The following is a 27,861-nucleotide window of genomic DNA, read 5'->3' as shown; positions in this document are numbered from 1 at the left end:
TATATATATATATATAAATATATATATATATTTACAGATCTAAATTTATAATGATGGAAACTTTTTATTATATACTTTTTCTTTTTTTTTTTACTGAATATAATTTATTTAGAAACATGAAGGTATAGCATAGAGAGTAGAGGGAACCATTATTTTATTTATATTTACTTAATTATTGAAGATAATTTAGAATCATTAAAGGAAACTGGAGGAAAAGTTTATTTTTTTATTTCTATAATCATAAGGGAGGGTAACATTTTATCTATGTCTTTATTTTTTTACTGAATATAATTTATTTAGAAACATAAAGGCATAGAAACTGGAGAGAAAGTGAAATTATGTCTTTAATTTATGTTTTTATGAGGGAAGGACATTATTTTTTTCTATTATTTTATTGATGATCATCAACTTAGAAAAATAAATCATTAAAACTGGAGGGAAAGTTTATTCATTTAAGAGTAAAAAATAAAGGGAAAAAACAAATAAATTATTAAATAAAACTGAAACTGAACTGTCAAAACTGTCATGTTTAAATATGCAAATGAGGTGTGAACTTAAATATATGCAAATTATCTATTTCCAGGACATAAATCTTTTTTTTTTGACTAATTCGATTCAAAATTTTTGACTTTTATCATTTCATGAATCAGAAAATCCTGAAGAAAACATAAGACTACATCTGGTTTTGAACATAAGAAAATGACCCTGGATTGTGAAGGTAATGTCTTTATTCCTCTTTAAAACAGAATCAGATTTACATTTGTTAGAAGCTGCTGTTCTCGTGAGTCTTTAAACCTTTATTGAGATCAATCACGACAGACATTAGCAGCTACAAGACGCTGCTCCAAAAAAAAATGGATTCAAGAGAAAATCAGAGTTCAGCCCTGAGATCATTTCACCGTTTATAAGAAGAAAACATTTGAGACATTAAAGAAACAATCAGAGAATCAAATGTTAAACAAAGTGAAGCTTCATCCAACATTCAGACCACAGGACAGGAAGTCGTCTCCGTCCTACAGACCACACAGAGACACTGAGGAGTCATAGGACAGGACCCCGAACCCAAACCCAGGATAAAGAGGTTCAGTGAATGTGGTGTTGAAGGTGTGGAGGTGGATCAGTGAGTCAGAGGAGACTCTGTAGAAGGACAGAGAGCCAGCAGGACAGTCCACATACACTCCTATTCTACCAGAGGAGGAGGAGGAGGAGGAGGAGGAGGAGGAGGAGGAGGAGAGGCGTGTTTCTCTCTTTTTGTGCCAGACATAGTAACCACCATCATCAGAGCACCACAGACTCCAGGACTGATCATTGAATCCAAACACACTGTCATCACTGTCTCCTTTCCTGCTGATTCCTCTGTAACTCACTGCTACATGAACATGTCTTCCTCTCCACTCGACCTCCCAGTAACAGCGACCAGTCAGACCATCTCTACACAGCAGCTGTTGCCAGTCGTCAAATCTCTCTGGATGATCAGGATATGACTGATCCTCTCTAACACGTGTCACCTTCCTGTTTTTCTCAGACAGTTTGAGGTTTCTGTTTACTGTGTTTGTGTCCAGTGTGAGTTGACAGAAATCTGATGGAGAGAAAAAGACACAACACAGCAGCAGTTTATCATCAGACACATCTGAAGGGTTTATTCTGTCTTTGTGTTCTGATGTTGTTCATTTCTATAAAGTTTAATGATGACACATGTTCTCAGTCATGTTTTAATGAATAAATATCACAACTATTAACTGTGTATTTAAAGCTGTTTTGTCTTCATTAGTCAAATGTAATCCACACTTACACTTCCTCAGACCAGGTGTTAACCTGTGCTCTCCACCATGGTCCACCCTGGAGGAAGAAACACAGTCACAATGATTTTCTATCCAACATGAGTCCTAACTGCTGTTCAACATGAAGCAGAGCTCCTCAGTTTGTCAGTGTGACAGAGAAACAGGCTGAAACTCTTCTGAGTCAACTGTCCGCATGATTTCTCAGAGAAAAGACCTGAAGAAGAAGAAGAAGAAGAAGAAGAAGAAGAAGATTTCATTTTTATTTTTAAACAGCACTTTATTTACAGTTGGCACATAACAAAACAAACAGTTAATTATTCAAAAAATCAGTTACTACCATACTACCCAGGAGCAGACCAGTGCACCCTGTACTTTAGTGTCCAGCAGGTTGACTAACGCCATCTTTTTAGTCTTGAGGATTTCAAAATATCCTCGATTTCCTGTGGACTCACTTTCACATTCGAGATCCACAATATCTGATAGATCTGGTGATGTCGCGTGTGACATTGAGCGTGTGCTGCTGACATAAAAGCTTAATTTGAACCTTTCCATGGTCCCACCACTGCCTCAGACTGACAAAATCGCTTTTCTCTGTTTAAAATTGTTCCAAAAAAAGCTTAAAGCCTCCTTGACAGATTTATCAACAGTTAAAACTGAGTTAAAATGCCAATAGGCGCTTTTGGATGAAATATTTCTAATAAAAACACTACTTAAAACCAGAGAATGATTAGTAAAATCAACTTGTAAAATTCAACACATTTTCACAGAACATATTCTGTGCTTAAAAACATAAAACCGATCTAGTCTAGCCGAGGAGATTCTGTTTTCACTAACGTGGGACCATCTATACTGTCTGCAGCCTGTGTGCATCCTTCTCCACACGTCCACCAGGCCATGGAAGGAGACCAGCTGCCTCAAGGCATGCTGGGATACTGGATGAGGCTCTGCATGGTTACCATCTAAAGTATCATTATCAGTACAATTAAAATCCCCACCCACGAATAAATAATCCTCCCAGCTAAGGCCATTTAAAATATCATTCAGACTCTCAAAGAAGTGCTTCCTCTCTGTACCTTTGTTTGGAGCATAAATATTGATAAAAAACAATATTAAAATGTTCAAAAACAGCCTTTACTAAAAGGCACCTCCCCTCCACAACATGTCTGACCTCCAGGGAGGTTGGAGTAAAACCATGCGAGGATAGGAAGCCCACTCATCCACTGAGGGTGGAGTTATGGCTTAAAATGAGTTCTCCTTCCCATTCTCCGCTCCAGTCTGCCTCATTACCAACATCACTGTGTGTTTCTTGTAAAAACAGGACATCCATATGTTTCATTTTGGTCATTTCAAACATTGATGCTCTTTTTCTTGTTTCTCTGGCACCATTGACATTCAGACTGCCTATTTTAAAACTACCCATTATATTGGAAATGCTAAAAAACAGGCTAAAAACAATCAAATAAATAAATAAAAACAAGATCTGTACATTCATCATCATTAAAAACCAAGTTGTTTCCTGACTTTAATCATCTGTTTTCTCAGTCTGAACACTTCTTGGTCCGTCAGGTCTGACTCTGATCTGTGTTATATAATATGCCTGACTGAATTATAAAAACCCTGCAAATCAGGGAAGTGCTGTTCCAACATTAACCTCTTCATCCCTTTGGTTTGTTTTAAAAAGGACTTCAGTGTATCAGCAGGATACACCTGAGCAGCAGCCTGCTGAGTGTGAGACAGGTCACTGCTGTCAGACAGAACCCTTCTGTTCTCTGCAGCACTACGTTTACCTGCCAGACGTCCGGCCTTACCACCGGCCACCACAGTCAGCAAGTTTCTCCTCTTGCTGCGCCGTTTAAGAGGAGCAGACCCCCACTCAGCCTCACAGGCCTCCACCTCTCTAGCTTCAGTTACTGCGCTTCCCTCACACAGCTCACCTGATAAAAGTCTTTCACCTGACTCACCTGTCACCTCACCTACTTCTCCCTCTTTACCTGCTTCACACTGGATATCTGCGACCTCAAACGCTTCACAAGGCTCACTTGTTATTTTACCTGCCTCACTCACCTCACCTACAGCCTCGCCTACATCCTCACCTGGTTCACCCACATCCTCCACCAACTCACCTTCCACTTTACCTGAAGGCTCACCTGTCACCTCCTCCCTCTCATCCCTCACCTCAGAGCTTCCTCCAGCCTGGCTCTGCATCTCTTCACCTGGCTGTTTCTCTGTAGCTCCTGTATCTTTTTTCCCTCCCACGGTACCTGCCCCTCCACCAGCGACCGCGGCTGCACGCCGCGCTGCCGGAACCGGTCGGCTGCCTGCAGCGGGTGTGCAGCCGGAGCATCACGGTTAGAACAGGCTTTAATCAAATGTCCCTCTCCACCACATCCAAAACACAAAAGAGAACATATTCAAAGTCATTTACACGGACACGGAAGCCAGTAATCAAACTCTTGAACTTTGTTGTTTAACAACATGAAGAGCTGTCTGCGGTGAGACACTACGTGTCTCAGCAGGAGGGATTTGCAGCCTGATAACACCTTCCTTATAGGTGACACCACTTTTCCATGTCTTGAAAGTTCTTTGATTAAGAACTCATCACTGATGAATGGAGGGACGTTTGACAGGGTGATTTTAGTGGCCGGCTGCGTCAGCGGCAGCACCGGCTCAAACATCCCATTCACTGTGATGCCTGTCTCCACCAACCTGTTCACCTGTTCTAGTTTTTCTAAGAACAGGACCACGGCACTGTTCATACGGGCAGCGGACTTCACGGAGCCGTGCCCGATGATTTGGCCAACTGCCAGTGCTATCTCCTCCACGCTGCACGGAGAACCGGCTCCGATTTTAATGCCGTGCTTCAGTGTCAGCCTGGAGAAAACGCTGCTGGACGCCATTAGTTTAGTCTGAGACGCCTCAGCTCCTCCGAGCGTGGCTGACAAAACAAGTAACAAACAAGCACTAACCTAACCAAAAACCAACCAAACTTAACACCAAACCAACACAACTACATTCACAAACCCATCACGATGAGAAAACACAGAAAAAAATTAACGAAAATAGAGAAAAAATACTCAACTTCACTCAGCTCTTCCACTCACACTCCTCTCACAAGAAGAAGAAAGTCATGTACAAATATTAAGAGACCATAGTCATCATTAATCTGCTCTCTTTATTGATGTCCTCTCATAAAATATAGTCCACATTGTCAATAACTGCACTCTCTGAATACATTTTTTTGGAGGGAAAAAGAGTCTGGGCTCAAAGTGCTGGGTTTGTTTGATCCGTCCACCACCCCTCCCACCAAGGTTATAATAGTTTTGGATTTTTCATTACTTTAATTTCGTTGTGATTTTTTGTTTTCAAATTCATTTAGTTTTAATTCCTTTTTAGAGTGAGTTTGCTAGTTTTAATTACTTTTTCTTTTTTGGAAAATGCTTAGTTTTAGTTTAGTTTTTATTAGCTTAGTTTTAGTTTTTTGTAATGGGGTATTTGTTGGGTGCCAGATTCAAAAAGGTTACAATAAATGTTTCCTTTATTTCCTTTGTCTGATCCATCTCAACCCCAATAAGTTTATTAAGTCATAAAACAAGATAGATGAAATAGATTTCATCTCAACCAAAAAGGGTTACATATGAAAAAAGTTGACAAAGACGGAAACTAAAGACATTAGTTAGTTTTAGTTAGTTTTGTAACCACACAATACAGTTTCAGTTAGTTATAGTTTTTTTAAAAACTAATTTTTATTTTTATTTTAAGTTAACAAAAATGTTTTTCAGTTCTAGTTTTTGTTATTTCGTTAGTTTTCGTTAACTATAAAAATCTTGCCTTCCACTCGCCCTGAACTAAATATTTTCACATTTATAATCCATCACCTCACTTTGCTCTCTCTCTAATTACAACAAACAAAACCCCCCATTTGAGCAGTAATAATTTTCATTCAAAAACAAACTATTTTTTTGCGACAGTCTCTGCTTTAAAAAAAAGCCTTTTCTTTCAGCAGAAAACCATTTATAATGTAATTGGATGCACCTAATATTGCTGACTCGTACATATGTTCTCCAGATATATATTTAATTTTTTTTTCCCTTGAAAGAATCTCTGTCCAGAGGTTGAAACCACAACACACGGCATTCAAGTAATTATTTTCAAGGTCAATAATGAACTTCGGCATGAAAGCTTGTTTTCAGGGTTCCTGTGTCATAAATACCTTTGCTGAACTGAAAAAAATCAGAAAATTATGAATCAGAAAGTTATTATAAAAAGATTAAAACAAAATACAATATTGATACTAACTCCTAAGAAAGAGTGGAAGAAAATGTAAATAAAGAAACTGGAGACACCTGCAGTGTGAGCTCTTGTTGTCTGTCCATACCTGAGAGTCTCCAGTCTGTAATGTGGATCCTCTCGTAGAGCAATCAGCTGCTTCTCTCCTGAGTCTCCTGGATGATTGTAGCTCAGGTCCAGCTCTTTCAGATGGGAGGGGTTGGAGCTCAGAGCTGAGGCCAGAGAAGAACAGCCTTCCACTGAGATCAGACAGCCTGACAGACTGGAATTAAGAAAATATCAGAGCAGGAACAGCAGTAAGGTTAAAGAGATGTTGACAGTCCTCCCAAACAGGATGAGCAGGATGAGTGGAAGAAAAAAAGATGAACTGTTTACATACAGACACTGACCTGAGAGTTTCCAGTTCACATATTGGACTCTTCAGTCCAACAGACAGCTGTTTCACTCCAGAATCCTGCAGGTTGTTGTTACTCAGGTCCAGGTCTCTCAGACTAGAGGACTGGGAGCTGAGGACTGAGGACAGAGCTTCACAGCTTCTCTCTGACAGGTTACAGCCAGTTACCCTTTAAAGTAATGTACACATTCATCAGTATTGGTTCTTAATATTTAATGTGATTGAAAGACATGATTTGACATGATGATATAATATTTCCTATATGAGCATGCAATTATTATTATTTTTAGCTAAGAGACATTTGTCTGTGCAGATTTGTGTTTGTCAGTCAGCTTTAACAGAGATGTACATGATTAAAATTACTGGGATTTCATAAAATTATTACCTGTGATATTTTCTTTCATTGTGCTAATGACAAATAAAACAAAGAGCCCCCAAAAACATTTAGATCTGAGATATTTGTCTTTCCATAAAACTGAAAAAACAAAAAACAAAAACAAAAGCCCTCAAGAGAAATGGCACTTCAAATCCAGTGTGATACTTTAAAATAAGTTTAATACTGACCTTAGAGTTTTCAGTTCACATATTGGACTCTTCAGTCCAACAGACAGCTGTTTCACTCCTGAATCCTGCAGGTTATTGTTACTCAGGTCCAGGTCTCTCAGACTAGAGGACTGGGAGCTGAGGACTGAGGACAGAGCTTCACAGCTTCTCTCTGACAGGTTACAGTCAGTTAATCTGTAAAGACATGTACACATTCATCAGCATTGGTTTTAATATTTAATGTGATTCAAATACATTATTCCAATGATATAATATTTCCTATTAGCATGCTATTTTTTTTTTTAGCTAAGAGAAATTTGTCTGTGCAGTCAGCTTTAACAGAGATGTACATGATTAAAATTTCTGGGTTTTCAACTTTAATTAAATTATTACCTGTGATTTTTCTTTCAGTGTGCTAATGACAAATGAAACAAAGAGCCCCCCAAAAGCATTTAGACCTGAGATATTTGTCTTTCCATAAAACTGAAAAAACAAAAAACAAAAACAAAAGCCCTCAAGAGAAATGGCACTTCAAATCCAGTGTGATACTTTAAAATAAGTTTAATACTGACCTTAGAGTTTTCAGTTCACATATTGGACTCTTCAGTCCAACAGACAGCTGTTTCACTCCTGAATCCTGCAGGTTATTGTTACTCAGGTCCAGGTCTCTCAGACTAGAGGACTGGGAGCTGAGGACTGAGGACAGAGCTTCACAGCTTCTCTCTGACAGGTTACAGTCAGTTAATCTGTAAAGACATGTACACATTCATCAGCATTGGTTTTAATATTTAATGTGATTGAAATACATTATTCCAATGATATAATATTTCCTATTAGCATGCTATTTTTTTTTTTAGCTAAGAGAAATTTGTCTGTGCAGTCAGCTTTAACAGAGATGTACATGATTAAAATTTCTGGGTTTTCAACTTTAATTAAATTATTACCTGTGATTTTTCTTTCAGTGTGCTAATGACAAATGAAACAAAGAGCCCCCCAAAAGCATTTAGACCTGAGATATTTGTCTTTCCATAAAACTGAAAAAACAAAAAACAAAAACAAAAGCCCTCAAGAGAAATGGCACTTCAAATCCAGTGTGATACTTTAAAATAAGTTTAATACTGACCTTAGAGTTTTCAGTTCACATATTGGACTCTTCAGTCCAACAGACAGCTGTTTCACTCCTGAATCCTGCAGGTTATTGTTACTCAGGTCCAGGTCTCTCAGACTAGAGGACTGGGAGCTGAGGACTGAGGACAGAGCTTCACAGCTTCTCTCTGACAGGTTACAGTCAGTTAATCTGTAAAGACATGTACACATTCATCAGCATTGGTTTTAATATTTAATGTGATTGAAATACATTATTCCAATGATATAATATTTCCTATTAGCATGCTATTTTTTTTTTTAGCTAAGAGAAATTTGTCCGTGCAGTCAGCTTTAACAGAGATGTACATGATTAAAATTTCTGGGTTTTCAAATTTAATTAAATTATTACCTGTGATTTTTCTTTCAGTGTGCTAATGACAAATGAAACAAAGAGCCCCCCAAAAGCATTTAGACCTGAGATATTTGTCTTTCCATAAAACTGAAAAAAAGAGAAGTTACCCTTAAAAGAAATGTACACATTCATGAGCATTGGTTTAAATATTAAACTTGTTTGGACATGTTTTTAATGTTCCAAATTTCCTATTTGAGCATGTTAGTTTTATTTTTTTTTATTTTTAGCTAAGAGACATTTGTCTGTGCAGATTTGTGTTTGACAGTCAGCTTAAAAAGAGATGTACATGATTGAAATTACTGTGTTTAAAATGTAATTTGATAATCATCTGTGTCTTGTTTTTCAGTTTGCTAGTGACAAATAACACAAACAAACAAGCCAAAGATGGGCAGGTAGATTTGAGATTTTTCTATTTCAATGTAACTGAAGATGACCTAAAGGAAGTGGCTCTTCAAAACCAGTGTGATACTTTAGAAGAAGTTTAATTCTGACCTGAAAGTTTTCAGTGTACAGTTTGGACTCCTCAGTTCAAAAGCCAGCTGCTGCACTCCAGAATCCTGCAGGTTATTGCTACTCAGGTCTAGATCTCTCAGACTGGAGGACTGGGAGCTGAGGACTGAGGACAGAGCTTCACAGCTTTCCTCTGAGAGGTTACAGTTATTCAGCCTGGGGAGCATGAGAGATGAACAATAACAAAATGTTTTACTTGTCATGTATGGATTTAAATACAGTTTAACATTGTCCATATATCCACTCACAGAGCTTTGTTGGAGGCTTTGACCACTGGCAGCAGCCTCAGAAGAGCCTCCTCTGAAGCAGAGTATTTCTTCAGGTCAAATACATCCAGATCTGTTTGTGATGACAGTAAGATGAAGACCAGAGCTGACCACTGAGCAGGAGACAGTTCATCTGTGGAGAGACTTCCTGATCTCAGGGACTGTTGGATCTCCTCCACTAGAGAACGATCATTCAGTTCATTCAGACAGTGGAACAGGTTGATGCTTCTCTCTGCAGACAGATCCTCACTGATCTTCTTCTTGATGTACTGGGCTGTTTCCATATTGGTCTGTGAGCCACTTCCTGTCTGTGTCAGCAGATCTTGTAGGAGTCTTTGATTGGTCTCCAGTGAAAGACCCAGGAGGAAGCGGAGGAACAAGTCAAGATGTCCATTTGGACTCTGTAAGGCCTTGTCTACAGCACTCTGGTAGAGATGTCTTGGTTTCAGTCTCTTTCTGAGGAGTTTGGACAGTCGGGAGGTTGATTGTTTTTCTGCCATCAGATTGACTGCAGAGTTGATGAAGGTCAGTTGGACATGAAGAGCAGCCAGAAACTCCTGAACACTCAGATGGATGAAGCAGAACACCCTGTCCTGGTACAGTACACTCTCCTCTCTAAAGACCTGGGTGAAAACTCCTGAATACTTTGAGGCTGCTGTGATATCGAAGCCACACTCTTTCAGGTCTGAGTTATAGAAGATCAGGTTTCCTTTCTGCAGCTGATCAAAAGCCAGTTTTCCCAGAGACTCAATCATCTTCCTGCTCTCTTTACTCCAGTGTGGATCTCTCTCAGATCCACCATCATACTTGACGTTCTTCAGCTTGATCTGAACCACCAGGAATTCAATGTACATCTCAGTCAGGGTCTTGGGTAGCTCACTTTCTTCTCTGGTTTTCATCAGCTTCTCCAGAACTGTAGCAGAGATCCAGCAGAAGACTGGGATGTGGCACATGATGTGGAGGCTTTGTGATGTCTTGATGTGGGAGATGATTCTGCCGGCCTGCTCCTCATCTCTGAATCTCTTCCTGAAGTACTCCTCCTTCTGTGGGTCAGTGAACCCTCTGACCTCTGTCTCCATGTCAACACAGTCAGTATTGATCTGGTTGGCTGCTGCAGGTCGTGTGGTTATCCAGAGGCGAGCAGAGGGAAGCAGTTTCCCCCTGATGAGGTTTGTCAGCAGCACATCCACTGAGGTGGACTCTGTGACATCAGTCAGGACCTCAGTGTTGTGGAAGTCCAGAGGAAGTCGACGCTCATCCAGACCGTCAAAGATCAACACAACGTGGAACTCTTCAAACCTGCAGATTCCTGCTTCTTTGGTTTCAGGAAAGAAGCGATGAACAAGTTCCACCAAGCTGAACGTTTTCTCTTTCAGCGCATTCAGCTCTCTGAAAGTGAATGGAAATATGAAGTGGATGTCCTGGTTGGTTTTGTCTTCAGCCCAGTCCAGAGTGAACTTCTGTGTTAAGACTGTTTTCCCAATGCCAGCCACTCCCATTGTCAGCACTGTTCTGATTGGTTTAGCTCTTCCAGGTAAGGCTTTAAAGATGTCTTCTTGTCTGATTCTTGTTTCTGGTCTGTCTGGTTTCCTGGATGCTGTTTCAATCTGCCTGACCTCATGTTCCTTATTGACCTCTGCATTCCCTCCCTCTATGATGTAGATCTCTGTGTAGATGTCATTCAGAAGGGTCTCGTTTCCTGCTTTAGCGATCCCCTCAAACACACACTGGAACTTCTTTTGTAAATTCAATTTGAGTTTTGGCTGGCACCGAGGAAGAATCTCTGAATGAAGAGAACAATGAAACCAATGAGGGTTGTTACAGCGCATGTGGGTCATGATTTTGTTTTTTAACAAATATACTTATTTCTTTATGTGTAAAATCTGTTCAGCTTGATTAATAACTACAGTAGGTCCTGAAAAACTGGTCTCCAGAGTAAGGAGACGGTGTTCGACTCCTATTGAGGAAAGTAATTTTGTACAAGAAAAACATACATTTACACTTAAGTGTGTGCACATTTTAACCACATAGAAGCAACCAAAAAAAGGATTGTCTGCCTCTGGTTCATCATTTTTGTTCTCTGATAGACTTTAATTTTATCTGCTGGAAGTGTTTTTGGGTGCTTGGTTCTATAATCCAAAGTGCAACAAGACATACATGTCTATATTTGTAGATCAGAGAGAGTTTGTTAAAGTCTCTGTAACCTACAATTTTGATCTTTTTTCATCCATTTTTATAATGAATAATGATTCTGACATACCTTCAAGTTTGAGGGGGGGGTTTGATAATTTCTGATTTATCTTCTCTTTAACTGTTCTGGCCACGTCAATCGCATTTATACTGTAAGTCTGAATCATCTGATCCACGGTTTTAATCCGGTTTGCATTCTCCAGTCGACTCTTTGGGATTGCTTCGATGCCTCCTAGCTTCCCCTGCAGGAACCACTTGAATTTTTCAAAGTCCTCATCTCCCAAATCTTCTAAAATTGATAAGATTTCCTCATCAGGTGTCGCCATTTTTTGTCCCTGCAAAGATCCAAAAGATACCAAAAGGAAATAGTTCATTTTAAAATATAGACTTTGTTATGATGAAGATGGTTTCATTAGTTTTAAGCAGCGGCGCATCATCAGGAGAGACAAACAAACAAAGTAAGGAGACAGTTAGAAAGGACGGTCAGCTACCTGTAACTGTCAGACAGACATTTTGTTTGATTCTCCCCAGAGTCGAGGATCACTTCTGGTTTTCAGTCCAAGCTGATCAACATTGATGTGGATATCTGTGCTCACACATGAGTAATTTAGGAACATATACAACAAAACCAAGAGTACAGATTCTTAAAATATGGATTTGGTTTAACAATCCAGGCAAAGAAATTAAATGCCAAAAAATATTGCCAATTTTCTTTTTTGTTAAATCAGAGTTGCAGCAATCAGTGGACTATTGCCAGCTATTGTGATAATTAATTAATGGTTAAATACATTGTTGCATGCAAAATATATGAGTGCTCTGTTTTGAGGAATAAAACATGCAGAATTCCTTTGTTTCTCAATTTTCTATAATTTAAATTGAAAATTAAATTTTTTTTTGCTGATAAAACAAAAAAATTAAAGATCACCTTGGACTTTGACAAATTGGACTTTATTTTTTATTTTGTTTTGTTTGCTTGTTATAAAATCCCCAGACTCCCATTATTCCCTCTCTTTCTCTGCTGGGACTTTCAGAGAACAGGGGTCGTAGCCACAGAGGGTCGCCCTTCCCTCTCTGGACCTCTCCTACCTGGACTGCTCCACTCTCTTTGATTTCTATGACCTACTCAGACAGTAGCCATGATGAAGCTGAAATTACCATTCTTGATAAGTTGATGGTTAGTTTACACACTGTTAGCTATGCTTGCTTTACACACACACACACACACACACACACACACACACACACACACAGCGTCTTGCATGCCAACTAACATGGCCAACTTTGACTATGAAGAAGAATTGAAAGTTGATGGAACATGGTTCTTTGTTCTGACTTCAACTCCTGAACAAACTTTCCCTCTTTCTGACATCTTTGTTTTATCCTCTTCTGTCTGTAAGCCGTGTGGCCATGTTGAGAACTCAGGTGGCAATACTGCATTTGTTCAGCATCCCTTGCACACACACACACACACACACACACACACACACACACACACACACATGGGCGCACGCACACACACACACACACACACACACACACACACACACACACATACATACTAACACACACACACACACACACACACACACACACACTAACACACACACACACACACACACACATACTAACACACACACACACACACACACACAAACATACTAACACACACATGCACGCGCACACACACATACTAACACACACACACACACACACTATGAGGGGCATTTTATGCCAGCACACAATACTAAAACGTGTGTACAGCGCCTATGCGATGACATCAAACGTCTAACGTGCGCATGTAAATTCCATTCACTTTCAATGGACAGACAGGCGTCACGTAGGCGTCACGCAGACGCTGTGCACGCGTTGTTGCGCATACGCCTACGTGAAGGCTGCGTGACGGGTGAACTACGCCTCAAATACGTGACACGAAGACCCGCGTGACTGTTAAGTACAATTCTACATAGGCGTACAGACACGCGTATTGCGAGTACACCAGATAACATGGGTGATGGGTGAAAAGTGCCACGAGCGAACGTAGTGGACGCCTGTGTGTGTGTGTAACGCGTGTACGCCTATAACAGTTCAGCTGTTACACAGAGTCTCAGCTTCACACTTCACACTGCTTCTGTGAAAGCAGAACTTATAGATGAACTCCAAGCCCCACAGAGCTGTCAGGATATTTCTATCATTTTCAGGCCCGTTTTTATTTTCTTGTTAACGAAATCTCTCTCTCTCTCTCTCTAAATGATTTCGAATTGATATTTAATGATAGTAAGGGTGAAAGGGATAATTAAAATAATTTCAGCTACTTAAAAATAGTAATAGTAAAGTGCGACGCTCACAGCCAGTTCCCAGTTCGCTCTTGGACATACAGTTCATTACGCATCAGCTGTAATGTACAAATTGAATATTAAGTAGCCATGCGGACCTGTCCAATGAATAAGGATGCTTCTTGAGTAATTTTATGCGCTTGGACATACAGTTCATTAAGCATCAGCAGAGGTGTGTACTTAAATTGCATTTAGGTAGACTGAAACAGCCTAAACTGTGTAATAGGTCTCTCTTGGTAAAACATGGATTGCTTTAATTGTGAAGCGAAGCGGCTGTTAAACTCAAAATTCGCCATCATAGTTTGATAAAAACATATTTTGTTACAAAAAATATAAACAAGTATGTAAGAAAGGAAATAAATGTATAATTGCATTTGTAACTCGGCCCTTGTGACCACCCTGGAACTCTTCGTTGACGGGTGGCCGTTATATTTGCGGCTCGCACCGCGTCTTGCTTTATTTCTCGCCGGTGATGTGTCCTTACTGGTTTCCACACTAACTGGTTGCTGTAGGATATGATCTGCGCATGTTCTGTTTAGCATGAGCTGTCCGTGGTACTGAAACAACAATCGCCGTTAATGTGAGGATTCTGTCTGATGTTGTGCTGTTCCTTAACACCTTATCTACTGTTTGGGTTCATCTGTAGTCGGCACTTTGTGCAATAAAATGATTTATTGTGCCGTGCGATAGAGCCGATACGCATGTTTTGTCTTTACTGTTGTATTGCGTACAGCCTTTATAGAGCTCTGTTGGGAGAGCTTGTGTACGGAAGCGCATTGCATTCACTGGATTAAAAAAAAAAAAACACCTTTTCTCGTAATTAAGAGATCCTGATCTCATAATTACGAGATCCTGATCTCATAATTACGAGATCCTTGTAAGATAAAGAAAAAGGAAACGTCTGTAAATCCTCTCTCAGTGGCAATGATGGCGCTATCGCAGTTAATCTGCTACTACTACCTTCTCGGTTTGAGACACTGGGAAATAAAAAAGAGGATGGCATTAATATTAGTATGTCAACACTGCGTAACAAAATAAAAGTCCTGTATTAATAAATACTTATTATCAAGCATAAAAAAGTATCAGTATCATCATACACTAGTATAGGCTACTGTTCTCTGAACCATGCACGGTTCACATTTATTAACATAATTATTATTGATTATTAATTATAAACATATATCATATCATATCATGTATATATCATATATCAATCATATCATGCTTGATACTAATGCCGGCGGGTGAGCCTGACGTTTGGGAAGGCTATATGGCCACATGTTATACACAGCGCCAGGTATCACCGGTGCTGCCGGTCGCTTCTGAAGTACTTTTATGTTGTCATCACCATGGCAACGCAGCAGGTGCATCATAATAAACATATTCTTCATGTAATAACTGCGCCACCCTGTGGCTTTACATCAGCACTGAAGCCATAACTTCACAAATCCTCATTTCCAATGATTATTATGTTTATAATGTGTGTGAGGTTGTCGCTGCAGCTGCTGCCCATTCGTCACTATGCTGACAAGTTGCCAGTGACAACGCGTTGCCATGGTGATAAGAACAACAACGTAAAAGTACTTCAGAAGCGATCAGCAGCCCCGGAGTCCGTGTATAACATGTGGCCTTCCCAAACATCAGTCTCACCTGCCGGCATTAGTTATGATTATGATTAATAATCAATAATAATTATGTTAATTAATGTGAACCGTGCATGGTTCAGAGAACAGTAGCCTATACTAGTGTATGATGATACTTTTCCCTTCTTTTTTATACTTGATAATAAGTATTTATTAATACACAGCAGTGTTGACATACTAATATTAATACCATCCTCATTTTTATTTCCCAGTGTCTCAAACCGAGAAGGTAGTAGTAGCAGATTAACTGCGATAGAGCCATCATTGCCACTGAGAGAGGATTTACAGACGTTTCCTTTTTCTTTATCTTACGAGGATCTCGTAATTACGAGATCAGGATCTCGTAATTACGAGAAAAGGTGTCTATTTTTTTTTTATCCAGTGAATTCAATGCGCTTCCATACACAAGCTCTCCCAACAGAGCTCTATAAAGGCTGTACACAATACAACAGTAAAGACAAAACATGCGTATCGGCTCTATCGCAGGGCACAATAAATAATTTTATTGCACAAAGTGCCGACTACAGATGAACCCAAACAGTAGATAAGGTGTTAAGGAACAGCACAACATCAGACAGAATCCTCACATTGTTTCAGTACCACGGACAGCTCATGCGTAACAGAACATGCGCATAGCCTACGGCAACCAGTTAGTGTGGAAACCATTAAGGACACAACACCGGCCTTTAATCTTTCTGTTGTCTCACGCCAGTGTTTACTGGTACTGTTTAAGGTTGAGCCGCCAGCCGTTGTGAGAAATAAAGCACGACGCGGTGCGAGCCGCAAATATAACGACCACCCGTCAACGAAGAGTTCCAGGGTGGTCACAAGGGCCGAGTTACAAATGCAATTATACATTTATTTCCTTTCTTACATACTTGTTTATATTTTTTGTAACAAAATATGTTTTTATGAAACTATGATGGCGAATTTTGAGTTTAACAGCCGCTTCGCTTCACAATTAAAGCAATCCATGTTTTACCAAGAGAGACCTATTACACAGTTTAGGCTGTTTCAGTCTACCTAAATGCAATTTAAGTACACGCCTCGGCTGATGCTTAATGAACTGTATGTCCAAGCGCATAAAATTACTCAAGAAGCATCCTTATTCATTGGACAGGTCCGCATGGCTACTCAATATTCAATTTGTACATTACAGCTGATGCGTAATGAACTGTATGTCCAAGAGCGAACTGGGAACTGGCTGTGAGCGTCGCACTTTACTATTACTATTTTTAAGTAGCTGAAATTATTTTAATTATCCCTTTCACCCTTGCTATCATTAAATATCAATTCGATATCATTTAGAGAGAGAGAGACAGAGAGAGAGAGAGAGATTTCGTTAACAAGAAAATAAAAACGGGCCTGAAAATGATAGAAATATCCTGACAGCTCTGTTGGGGCTTGGAGTTCATCTATAAGTTCTGCTTTCTTATAAACAATACCATATGAAGCTGAGACTCTGTGTAACAGCTGAACTGTTATAGGCGTACACGCGTTACACACACACACAGGCGTCCGCAACGTTTGCTTGTGGCACTTTTCACCCGTCACCCATGTTATCTGGTGTACTCGCAATACGCGTGTCTGTACGCCTATGTAGAATTGTACTTAACAGTCACGCGGGTCTTCATGTCACGTATTTGAGGTGTAGTTCACCCGTCACGCAGGCGTATGCGCAACAACGCGTGTACAGCGTCTGCGTGACGCTTGTTTGTCCATTGAAAGTGAATGGAATTTACACACGCACGTTAGACGTTTGATGTCACCGCATAGGCGCTGTACACACGTTTTAATATAGTGTGCTGGCATAAAATGCCCCTCACACACACACACACACACACACACACACACACACACACTGTATTGCTGTGGGCTAATCCAACAGTAGAAGAGATTGAGCTAGAAAATGAATGAAAAAAAAACGTAAAAAAGAGGAATAGAAACAGGCCCGAGCCAAGTCGATCCAAGCTGTGAGCAGAGAACAGGAAGTGACTCACACACTCTGTGACTGCACTGACAGAGCACACACACACACACACACACACACACACACACACACACACATACACACACACACACACACACACACACTTGAAGTGATCTCACACACCTACAGGAATGACACACAAACAATATAGTGGCACTCACAGAGCATGCACACACACGCTGTCTTGCTGTAGGCTAATCGGCCAGTAAACAGTAGAAGAGATTGAGCAAGAGAAAAAAGCAGAAGGAGGAGAGTGAGCTGAGAGAGAAAAAAAAGTTTATAAACAACTGATTGTTAATTTGGCTATCTTTTCTTTATTTTACAGAGTGGTGGCCCATCCAGAGGTGACTTCAAGTAAAATGTGTCACATCATTTAATATAATTAATAATTATTTTTGATAATTATTTCTTTGCTAGCCATTCTAACATTTTTGAGCTTCTCTGGTTTTTGGCATAGTAACCACCAACATCGACCAAAATAGTTTTTATAAACCTGAAAATGAGTTAGTAATCTGTGTCACCCCGAGCTCCATTCATACAGGTTTTTTAAGCCTCTAGTGGAAGATGTCTCCATTTATACACATAACTTCAGAGTATTAACAGTTAAGAGCTATAAACACACCTGAGCCAAGTGGATCCAGGCTGTCAGACCGGTCCAGACATGATCTGCATTTTTCACGGATGATCACAATCAAACTGTAGATTCTGCCTGAGGAACACAAACAACATTACTTTTAATTTTTTCAAAAAAACATTGTTCAGCCGATTATTTTGTCCTTTTTAGTTATTTTTTTGTCTTTTTTGGTCATTTTGTGCCTATTTTCTGTCATTTTGTGTCTTTTTTAAGTAATTTTGTGTCTTTTTAGTTATTTTGTGTCTTTATTTGGTCATTTTGTGTCCTTTTTAGTTATTTTGTGTCTTTTTTGGTCACTTTATGTCTTTTTTTAAAGTAATTTAGGTTTTTTTTCTGTCATTTTGTGTGATTTTTTTTGTCATTTTGTGTCTTTTTTCTGTCATTTTGTGTCTTTTTTTACGTAATTTAGTTTTTTTTTGTCATTTTGTGTCTTTCTTTGGTCATTTTGTATCCTTTTTAGTTATCTTGTGTCTTTTTTTTGTCATTTTGTGTCTTTTTTCTGTCATTTTGTGTCTTTTTTAAGTAATTTAGGTTTTTTTTTGTCATTTTGTGTCTTTTTTAAGTAATTTAGGTTTTTTTTTTGTCATTTTGTGTGATTTTTTTTGTCATTTTGTGTCTTTTTTCTGTCATTTTGTGTCTTTTTTAAGTAATTTAGTTTTTTTCTGTCATTTTGACTTTTTTTGTCATTTTGTGTCTTTCTTTGGTCATTTTGTATCCTTTTTAGTTATTTTGTGTCTTTTTTGGTAATTTGTGTCTTTTTTTAGTTATTTTCTGTCTTTTTTTGGTCATTTTGTGTCCTTTTCAGTTATTTTCTGTTTTTTTTGGTCATTTTGTGTCTTTTTAAAGTAATTTAGTTTTTTTTCTGTCATTTTATGTCTTTTTTTTTGTAATTTTGTGTCTTTTTTGGTGATTTTGATACTGCCTCCAGCGGCACCCAGGTAATTTGAGTTTGAGACCACTGCTCTAAAGTAACGATAAACTTTAACAACAGAGACACAAGTACACACTTCACAGGTACGCAGTTAATTTGTGGCACTGCTCCTTTTGTTTAATAAACGGACCACTCCAGTTTGACTGTAGCTGCGCTAATGGCGCTAACGAAGCTAACCGGGCTAACTGGAAAACGGTGCCTGGACTCCATTACTTTCCGATATGGTATCGGAATCAGAACAACTCCAGGTAAAAGGTAAGTATGAGACAGAGCTTTGGAGCAACTTACTAAGTTGATTCACAACACGACAACTAAAGGATTCTCACTCTGCGTCTGTGTCTCGCTGGATGCCGGTCGGCCAGCGGAGCGGTGCAGCCAGGAGAGGGAGCGGGTGAGAGGAGGATGATACCATTTGCGAAGCCGGGGTGTTTTCATTTTCATCCTTTACATATACATTAAACCACAAACTACTGAGTTTGTTTTGGACATCATTTAAATTTTTCAAAGACGAACAAAATTTTTAGAATAACAACATTTCCGACTCCAAGTTTTAGGGGTGCTGAGCTCATTTTTAGGGGTGCTTCAGCACCCCTAAAAATAGCCTCGCCCATGCTCTTCAGAATGAAACAGATCACTTTTACAGCCAGTTCCCAGCTTCGCGTGGACATACAGTTCATTACGCACCAGCTGTAATTAGGTAGGTTTACCTGCTTGCAGACATCATAATCGCTGTCATCACTGAATATTAAGTAGCCCTGCGGACCTATCTAATGAATATTCAGTAGCCATGCGGACCTATCTTATGAATATTCAGTAGCCATGCAGACCTATCCAATGAATATTCAGTAGCCATGTGGACAGCAGGCTCTTCACAATATGATTCCATCGGACCTTATATCTACACTGTTTAACCCAATTCGGCACCTATGCACAGTCCCATTATGTTTTACAGACATTTGTAGTTAGCTAACAAGGTAAAACATTTTGTTTATGCTGCATTTTGCTGACTTTTACTTCCCTTTGTATCGTGCGTCAGGCACTTCCCTCAAAACAGGCTAATTAAGCCTCAGGGTTTGGCCGGAAAAACGTTTAGTTTATCTGGTACGTAAGAGATAGTCTCTCTCTTCATCTGCTCTTATAAACAATCCCGTATGAACCTATGAGACTGTGTGTTACAGCTGATCTGTGTAGATCTGCTACAGAACATAGAAAATTAATAACTGTCAGGTCCTGATGATCCAGTGGACCTCATAGCCTCTTCCGCAGTTTGTTCCTGAGCAACGGTCCAGTCCTGATATACTGTTATTCTGCCCTACAAAGCAAAAAGGCAGTAACTAGGCAGAGTGCAGAACTGAGAAAAATGACTTTAAAGTTATCCTGTAATCCATCCTAAGTAGTTGTAGGTAGATTATTGGCTGTTTTGTTACTTTATATTAGCTTATTCTTTGTACATATCAATCCTCAAATTTCATTTTATATTTTAACCCTATTTTGCAGTTACTGTATTCTTGCTTTGTATTACTTACCAAAAACGTGGCACCATACCAAGGAAAAAGGCAGTAGATTCTCCAAAATAAAACAAACAATAAACAAAATCATTTTTCGTGAGGATGCCGCGAAATCAGCTGTGTGTGTTCACCATGGAAACAGTAACTTCACTGCGCAGCAACACGGTTATTTTTTTGTGAGGTAAAACATAACAAGAAAACAGTAATGGATGTTACTGTCCTCTTACTTTGTTTCACTAGGGCTTTTTGTAGTGACTGTACAAACGACTACCATTTATCTCCAAAACGACACACATTTGAGATAAGATGCTTTGTCACATAACTAAGGATGCCTTGAATGTCATGAAAATGACAATGACTCATTTTTGACCAAAAATGCAGTTACTGCCTTTTTGCTTTGTGGGGCAGTATAGGCGTACACGCGTGACACGCATTAACGCGTGTGTTATTGTCCTAAAGCCAACGCTTCAGACGCCTTAACGTGTGCACATGTAGACTGAAACAGCCTAAACTGTCTCATCGTCTCTCTTGGTGATACATGAACTGCTTTAGTTGTGAAGCGAAGCAGCTGTTAAACTCAAAATGTGTCATCATAAAGTAAATAATTACCCCTTTGTTATCTGGTGTACTCGCAATACACGTGTCTGTACGCACGCCTATTCATCAGACTTTATGCTGGCACAGGGGACGCGGTTAAGGCGTTTTAGTATAGTACGCTGGCATGAAATACCCCTCATAGTGAGTGTGTGTGTGTGTGTGTGTCCTCACTCTGTGTGTGTGTGTGTGTGTGTGTCCTCACTCTGTGTGTGTGTGTGTGTGTCCTCACTTTGTGTGTGTGTGCAGTAGCAGCGTCCCAGCTCCCTCCTCAGCCGGACAGAACCGAAGCCATAAGGAACCACGTGGCTGCAAGACAGAGAGTCAGAGTCAGTGGACGAGTCTCACAAGTCCTTCAAACAACACCTAGTCAGTGTGGACGAGTCTCACAAGTCCTTCAAACAACATCTAGTCAGTGTGGACGAGTCTCACAAGTCCTTCAAACAACATCTAGTCAGTGGACGAGTCTCACAAGTCCTTCAAACAACACCTAGTCAGTGGACGAGTCTCACAAGTCCTTCACACAACATCTAGTCAGTGGACGAGTCTCACAAGTCCTTCACACAACATCTAGTCAGTGGACGAGTCTCACAAGTCCGTCAAACAACATCTAGTCAGTGGACGAGTCTCACAAGTCCTTCAAATAACACCTAGTCAGTGTGGACGAGTCTCACAAGTCCTTCAAACAACACCTAGTCAGTGTGGACGAGTCTCACAAGTCCTTCAAACAACACCTAGTCAGTGTGGACGAGTCTCACAAGTCCTTCAAACAACACCTAGTCAGTGTGGAGGAGTCTCACAAGTCCTGAACACAACACCTAGTCATTGGACGAGACTCACAAGTCCTTCAAACAACACCTAGTCAGTGGACGAGTCTCACAAGTCCTTCAAACAACATCTAGTCAGTGGACGGTGGTCTGTTTTTTGTAATTGTGTCTTTTATGGTAATTTTTTGGGGTTTTTTGTCTTTTATGTTGTTTTTTGTAACAAAAAAAAACACAAACAGACAAATCACTGATTAGATGGTGTAGTTCTGTTACCTTTCCACTAGAAGGTGCTTACTAACCATCTGATGAGCTAAAGATCAGCTCAGTTCAGAGAGATTTAATAAAGCAGCACTTTGGATCACACAAGTCTTGCATTCTTCTTCAATAATATCTACCCCGACAATTTTAAGCACTCAACAATCAGGAAACTATAGGACACCTCTGCTTTGGGATGTAAATGATTCAATATTTTCTATCAAACTTGATAACTCGGTTCAAACTTAGTGTTCAAAGAAACTGTTTTTAAACACAAAGTCCAGCAAACATGAGGCACTGGTTCCCACCAGATCAACTCTGAATGTTGGAGCTGATCCTGGAGCAGTTCCACTATAAACATTAAGTAGTTAATAAGATGATTTTATTTTCATGTTGCTCCCACATGTTGAAAAGAACTACAGCCTATACACTACAAAAATGCTTTAATTGTATTAGTGCATCCACAAATTTATTGTTTGCAACAATAATAAAAATGCTTTTATGTAAAACCCCTACATTTTGTGACATCCTGAAGAAAAAAAATGTTTCGGGCTCATGGGTGCAGAGAGAAAATAAAGATTTGAATATTTGAATCTTTAGGTAATGACAAAAGGTGAGACACAAAAGCTGAACAGAGACACAGATAAAAGATAAACACACCTGAGCCAAGTGGATCCAAACTGTCAGACCAGTTCAGACATGCCCTGCATGTTTCACTGATGATCACAATCAAACTGTTGATTCTGCCTGAGACACAAACATCACTTTTAAATCTTTACAAAACCATTGTTCTTCAACTCAGAGAGTAATTCTGCAGAATATGTCAGGTATATACTTTTTAAAAGAGCAAATCAGCATCAAGAAACATTCCTCCTGTGCAGTGAAACAGTGAAGCAGCACGATGTGATCAAAGTGATCCTGATGATGAAACATTTACAGATTCCTCTGGTAGGATTCTCACCTGCTGAACTCACTTCAGGTCGACTTACAGACACTTTCCACCTTCATGTGTGGAGGAAACTCTGGGAGAGAAGAAGCTGCTCGTCTTCGTCTTCGTCAGTCCTGGTGTCTGTGAGCGTCTGAGCTGAGGACGCCGTCACACCCTGACATGAAAACCAGTCCAACATGTGGGAGATGTCAGCCTATTAAAGTGTTTTTATTTCCTTGTTCCACTCCCTAACCTGCCTGAGGTGTTTTGCTAATACATTTTTTGTTACTCACATGTAGTGAAATTCTGTATGTATGTTTCTTGTTCATTATGCTTTCTGAATGAACATCATTTTTCATTGTGTCTTCAGACAGTGTCTTGTTTTTCCCTGTATAACACTATGTCTGAGAAACAAAATCTGACTAATCACTGATCAGATGGTGTAATTCTATCAGCTGTCCACTAGATGGCGATCACTGACCATCTGATGGATACAGCATCTACACTCAGAACAATGAGTGTAAACCTGACAAATCAACAAAACATAAAATAAGAATAAATCAGTCAACAAGAAGGTGAAAACGGTGTCATATCTGAAAATCTCATCTGATCACAAACAGACCAACAAAATGAATAATTCAGATCAAACTCAATGTTCCAACAAACTGTTTCAAACACACAGAAAGATGAATCACATGCTCGTTAATGAGACACAACGTGAGTTGTTGTGACCACAGGTACAAAGGTATTTTGTTTATTGTTGCATCTTTGACTGATTTTAATGCAAGTATGCTGTATATTTTTTTGTTGTGTTACGTCCAACTTGTGTCTTCGTGTACTGTTTAATGTTCTATGTTAAGTTCCACACTTGGCTGACCAAATGTGAGCAGGAACTTCAGGGCGATCATCATTTTAATCACCTTTTTATGGCTGATTTGTGACGGCCTTACACTGCTGTCAGACACTAACTACCAGCCACTTATGGCCGCGATGAGCTCCTCATCCATCACACTACTACCATCAGAGCTCCGGTCGAGGAAGAGAGGAAGCCGTGGAGGCGTCAGCAGCAGGGTAAGGAATGATCCATTTAAACCACCACTTCCCTCCATCATCCTGTCTAATGTCCGCTCACTATGAACTAAATGGACTTGCTCAATGCCCGGTGCCAACTGGAAAGGGCATTCAGGGATATCTGCATGATTGCTCTGTCTGAAACTTGGTTCAATGAGCTGGTCCATGACGCCGAGGTCAGCCTGCACAACTTCACCATCATCAGGTCTGACAGGACACGTCAGTCTGGGAAACGTGGGCCGGTGGTGTCTGCCTTTAAATCAGAGTGTTTGTGTGAGTGTGTTTGTGCGAGTGTGTGTAAGTTTGTGCGAGTGTGTTTTTGCATGTGTGAGTTTGTGTGTTTGTGTGTGTGTATTTGTGCGACTGTGTGCATTTGTGTGTTTGTGCATGTGTGCGTGTGTATTGTGCGAGTGTGTATTTGTGTGTGTAAGTTTGTGCAAGTGTGTTTTTGCATGTGTGTTTGTACGAGTGTGTGTGTTTGTGTGTGTGTGTTTGTGCATGTGTGAGTTTGTGCATGTGTGAGTTTGTGTGTTTGTGTGTGTGTATTTGTGCATGTGTGTGTTTGTGCGTATGTGTGTGTTTGTGCATGTGTGCGTGTGTGTATTTGTGCGAGTGTGTGTGTTTGCGCATATGTGTTTGTGCGTGTGTGCATTTGTGTGTTTGTGCATGTGTGCGTGTGTGTATTTGTGTGAGTTTGTGTGTGTGTGTAAGTTTGTGCTAGTGTGTTTTTGCATGAGTGTGTCTGTGCATGTGTGTTTGTGCGAGTGTGTGTTTGTGTGCATATGTGAGTTTCTGTGTTTGTGTGTGTGTGTATTTGTGCGTGTGTATGTTTGTGCGAGTGTGGTTGTTTGTGCGTGTGTGTGTTTGTGCATGTGTGCGTGGGTGTATTTGTGCGGGTGTGTGTGTGTGTGTGCTTGTGTGTGTAAGTTTGTGCGAGTGTGTTTTTGCATGTATGTGATTGTGCGTGTGTGTGTGAAGGTTTGTGTGATGGTTTGTGTGTGCATGTGTATATTTGTGCGAGTGTGTGTTTGTGCGTGTTTGTGCAAGTGTGTTTTTGCATGTGTGTGTTTGTGTGTGTCTGTGTGCGTGTGTTTATGCGTGTTTGTGCATTTGTGCATGTATTTGTGCAAGTGTGTGTGTTTGTGTGCGTGTATTTATGTGTGTGTGTGTGTGTGCGAGTGTGTATTTGTGCGAGTGTGTATTTGTGTGTGTAAGTCTGTGCAAGTGTGTTTTTGCATGTGTGTTTGTGCATGTGTGTTTGTACGAGTGTGTGTGTTTGTGCATGTGTGAGTTTGTGTGTTTGTGTGTGTGTGTATGTGTGCGTGTGTGTATTTGTGCGAGTGTGTTTGTGCCTGTATGTGTTTGTGTGTGTGTGCATTTGTGATTTGGTGCATGTGTGTGTGTGTGTATTTGTGCGAGTTTGTGTGTGTGTGTAAGTTTGTGCTAGTGTGTTTTTGCATGTGTGTGTTTGTGCATGTGTGTTTGTGCGAGTGTGTGTGTTTGTGTGCATATGTGAGTTTGTGTGTGTGTGTATTTGTGCGTGTGTATGTTTGTGCGAATGTGGTTGTTTGTGTGTGTGTGTGTGTGTGTTTGTGCATGTGTACGCGGGTGTATTTGTGCGAGTGTGTGCTTGTGCGTGCGTGTGTGTGTGCTTGTGTGTGTAAGTTTGTGCGAGTGTGTTTTTGCGTGTATGTGATTGTGCGTGTGTGTGTGCATTTGTGTGATGTTTGTGTGATGGTTTGTGTGATGGTTTGTGTGTGCATGTGTATATTTGTGTGAGTGTGTGTTTGTGCGTGTGTGTGTTTGTGCGAGTGTGTTTTTGCATGTGTGTGTTTGTGTGTGTCTGTGTGCGTGTGGTTATGCATGTTTGTGCGTTTGTGCATGTATTTGTGCAAGTGTGTGTGTTTGTGCGTGTGTATTTGTGTGTGTGTGTGTGTGCGAGTGTTTGTTTGTTTTTGCATGTTTGTGCGAGTGTGTCTGTGTGTGTGTTTGTGTGTGTGATTGTGTGAGTGTGCATGTTTGTGCGTTTGTGCATGTATTTGTGCAAGTGTGTGTGCGTTTGTGCGTGTGCAAGTGTTTGTGCGTGTGTGTCTGTCTGTGGGTTTGTGCGTGTTTTTGCATGTTTGTGCGAGTGTGTCTGTGTGTGCGTGTTTGTGATTGTGCGAGTGTGTGTTTGTGCGATTGTGCATGTATTTGTGCAAGTGTGTGTCTGTGTGTGTGTTTGTGCATGTGTGTGTCCTTGTGTATGTATGTGTGCATTTGTTTGTGTGAGTGTGTGTAAGTTTGTGTGAGTCTGTTCTTGCATGTTTGTGTTTATGGGCGTGTTTGTGCGTGTGTGTGTGCGTGTGTGTGTTTGTGCTTGTGTATGTTTTTGCCAGTGTGTGTGTGTTTGTGCGTGTGTGTTTGTGCATGTGTGTGTGTGTATTTGTGCGTGTTTGTGCGTGTGTGCGTTTGTGCGATTGTGTGTGTAAGTTTGTGCGAGTGTGTTTTTGCATGTGTGTGTTTGTGTGTGTGTGTGTGTTTTTGCATGTGTGTTTGTGCATGTGTGTGTTTGTGTGTGAGTGCGTGTGTGTATTTGTGCATGTGTGTGTTTGTGCGAGTGTTTGTGTGTGTGTTTGTGTGTGTGATTGTGCTTGTGTATGTTTTTGCGAGTGTGTGTGTGTTTGTGCATGTGTGTTTGTGCATGTGTGCGTGTGTGTATTTGTGCGTGTGTTTGTGCGATTGTGTGTGTAAGTTTGTGCAAGTGTGTTTTTGCATGTGTGTGTTTCTGTGTTTGTCAAGTGTGTATTTGTACGAGTGTGTTTTTGCATGTGTGAGTTTGTGCGTATGTGTGTGTTTGTGCATGTGTGCTTTGTGTGTTTTTTTGTGTGTGTATTTGTGCGAGTGTGTTTTTGCATGTGTGTTTGTGCATGTGTGTGTTTGTGCGAGTGTTTGTGTGTGTGTGTCTTTGCGTGTGTGTATTTGTGCGAGTGTGTGTTTGTGTGTGTGTGTTTGTGCGAGTGTGTGTAATTTTGTGAGAGTGTGTCTTTGCATATGTGTTTTTGTCTGTGTTTGTGCGTGTGTGTGCATGTATGTGAAAGTAGTTGTGAGGTTGTTGTTTGTGTGAAAACCCGATTTGTTAAACCATTGTGTCAGAGATTCATATTTGTGAAGACTTTTTGTGCAGAGTACTCATGGGGACATAGTCTCTGTAGAGTGATTGCGAGGACATTCAGTGTGAGACAGTGTGTCTGTATGTGACAGTATTTATGTGTATAATACTATAAATGTATTTAAGTAACACAGAAGATAATCAATTAATAATTAAAGTATGGTGTAGTGATGTGTAATGCACACTGGAGCCCCTAGTGGAAAGAAGTGGAACTTCTCAAAGTTTTAACAATAAATGTATATCCCCTGGTGTTCCTATGTCCTTTGCTGTTGTTTTCTTCCAGAGGCTGTAGCGCGATCAATTTTAAAGCTATAGAGACAATACTGATATCATAAGAAACTAGAAGATCTGAGGAATCCATTGATACCAACCACACTGGAGCCCCTAGTGGAAAGTAGTGAAACTTCAACTGGTTTAAATTATCAACACTGTGAATTACATATTATCCTTAACTTTTTTATAATTTTATATTATAATATAATGCCTAGGTAACACGTAGAATACTGTTAATAATGTTAAGGTAATTTAATATGAGTTACTCTCAAAATATATTTTTATTGTGACCTTAAAATGAAAAAAATAAAATA

The 27,861-nt window shown here is 39.9% G+C and overlaps 1 protein-coding gene across 1 annotated transcript; it reads right to left on the bottom strand.

Moving 5' to 3' along the window:
* Window positions 1-716: 716 nt before the first annotated feature.
* Window positions 717-23,218, bottom strand: LOC131991080 (NACHT, LRR and PYD domains-containing protein 12-like). Its single transcript, XM_059356378.1, has 11 exons — window positions 23,086-23,218; window positions 11,540-11,804; window positions 9,262-11,062; window positions 8,996-9,169; window positions 8,129-8,302; window positions 7,578-7,751; window positions 7,027-7,200; window positions 6,458-6,631; window positions 6,157-6,330; window positions 1,793-1,839; window positions 717-1,579 (listed from the first exon to the last, which is right to left on the bottom strand). Exons 2-11 carry the CDS (start codon window positions 11,793-11,795, stop codon window positions 1,014-1,016), a joined length of 3,714 nt encoding a protein of 1,237 aa, XP_059212361.1. The 5' UTR covers window positions 11,796-11,804; window positions 23,086-23,218; the 3' UTR covers window positions 717-1,013.
* Between the last annotated feature and the right edge of the window lie 4,643 nt (window positions 23,219-27,861).

This window comes from Centropristis striata, chromosome 18, assembly GCF_030273125.1.
Source record: "Centropristis striata isolate RG_2023a ecotype Rhode Island chromosome 18, C.striata_1.0, whole genome shotgun sequence".
NCBI classification, from domain to species: Eukaryota; Metazoa; Chordata; class Actinopteri; order Perciformes; family Serranidae; genus Centropristis; species Centropristis striata.
Note: the sequence above shows the minus strand (reverse complement) of the source record. Positions and strands in the feature narration are given on the sequence as shown.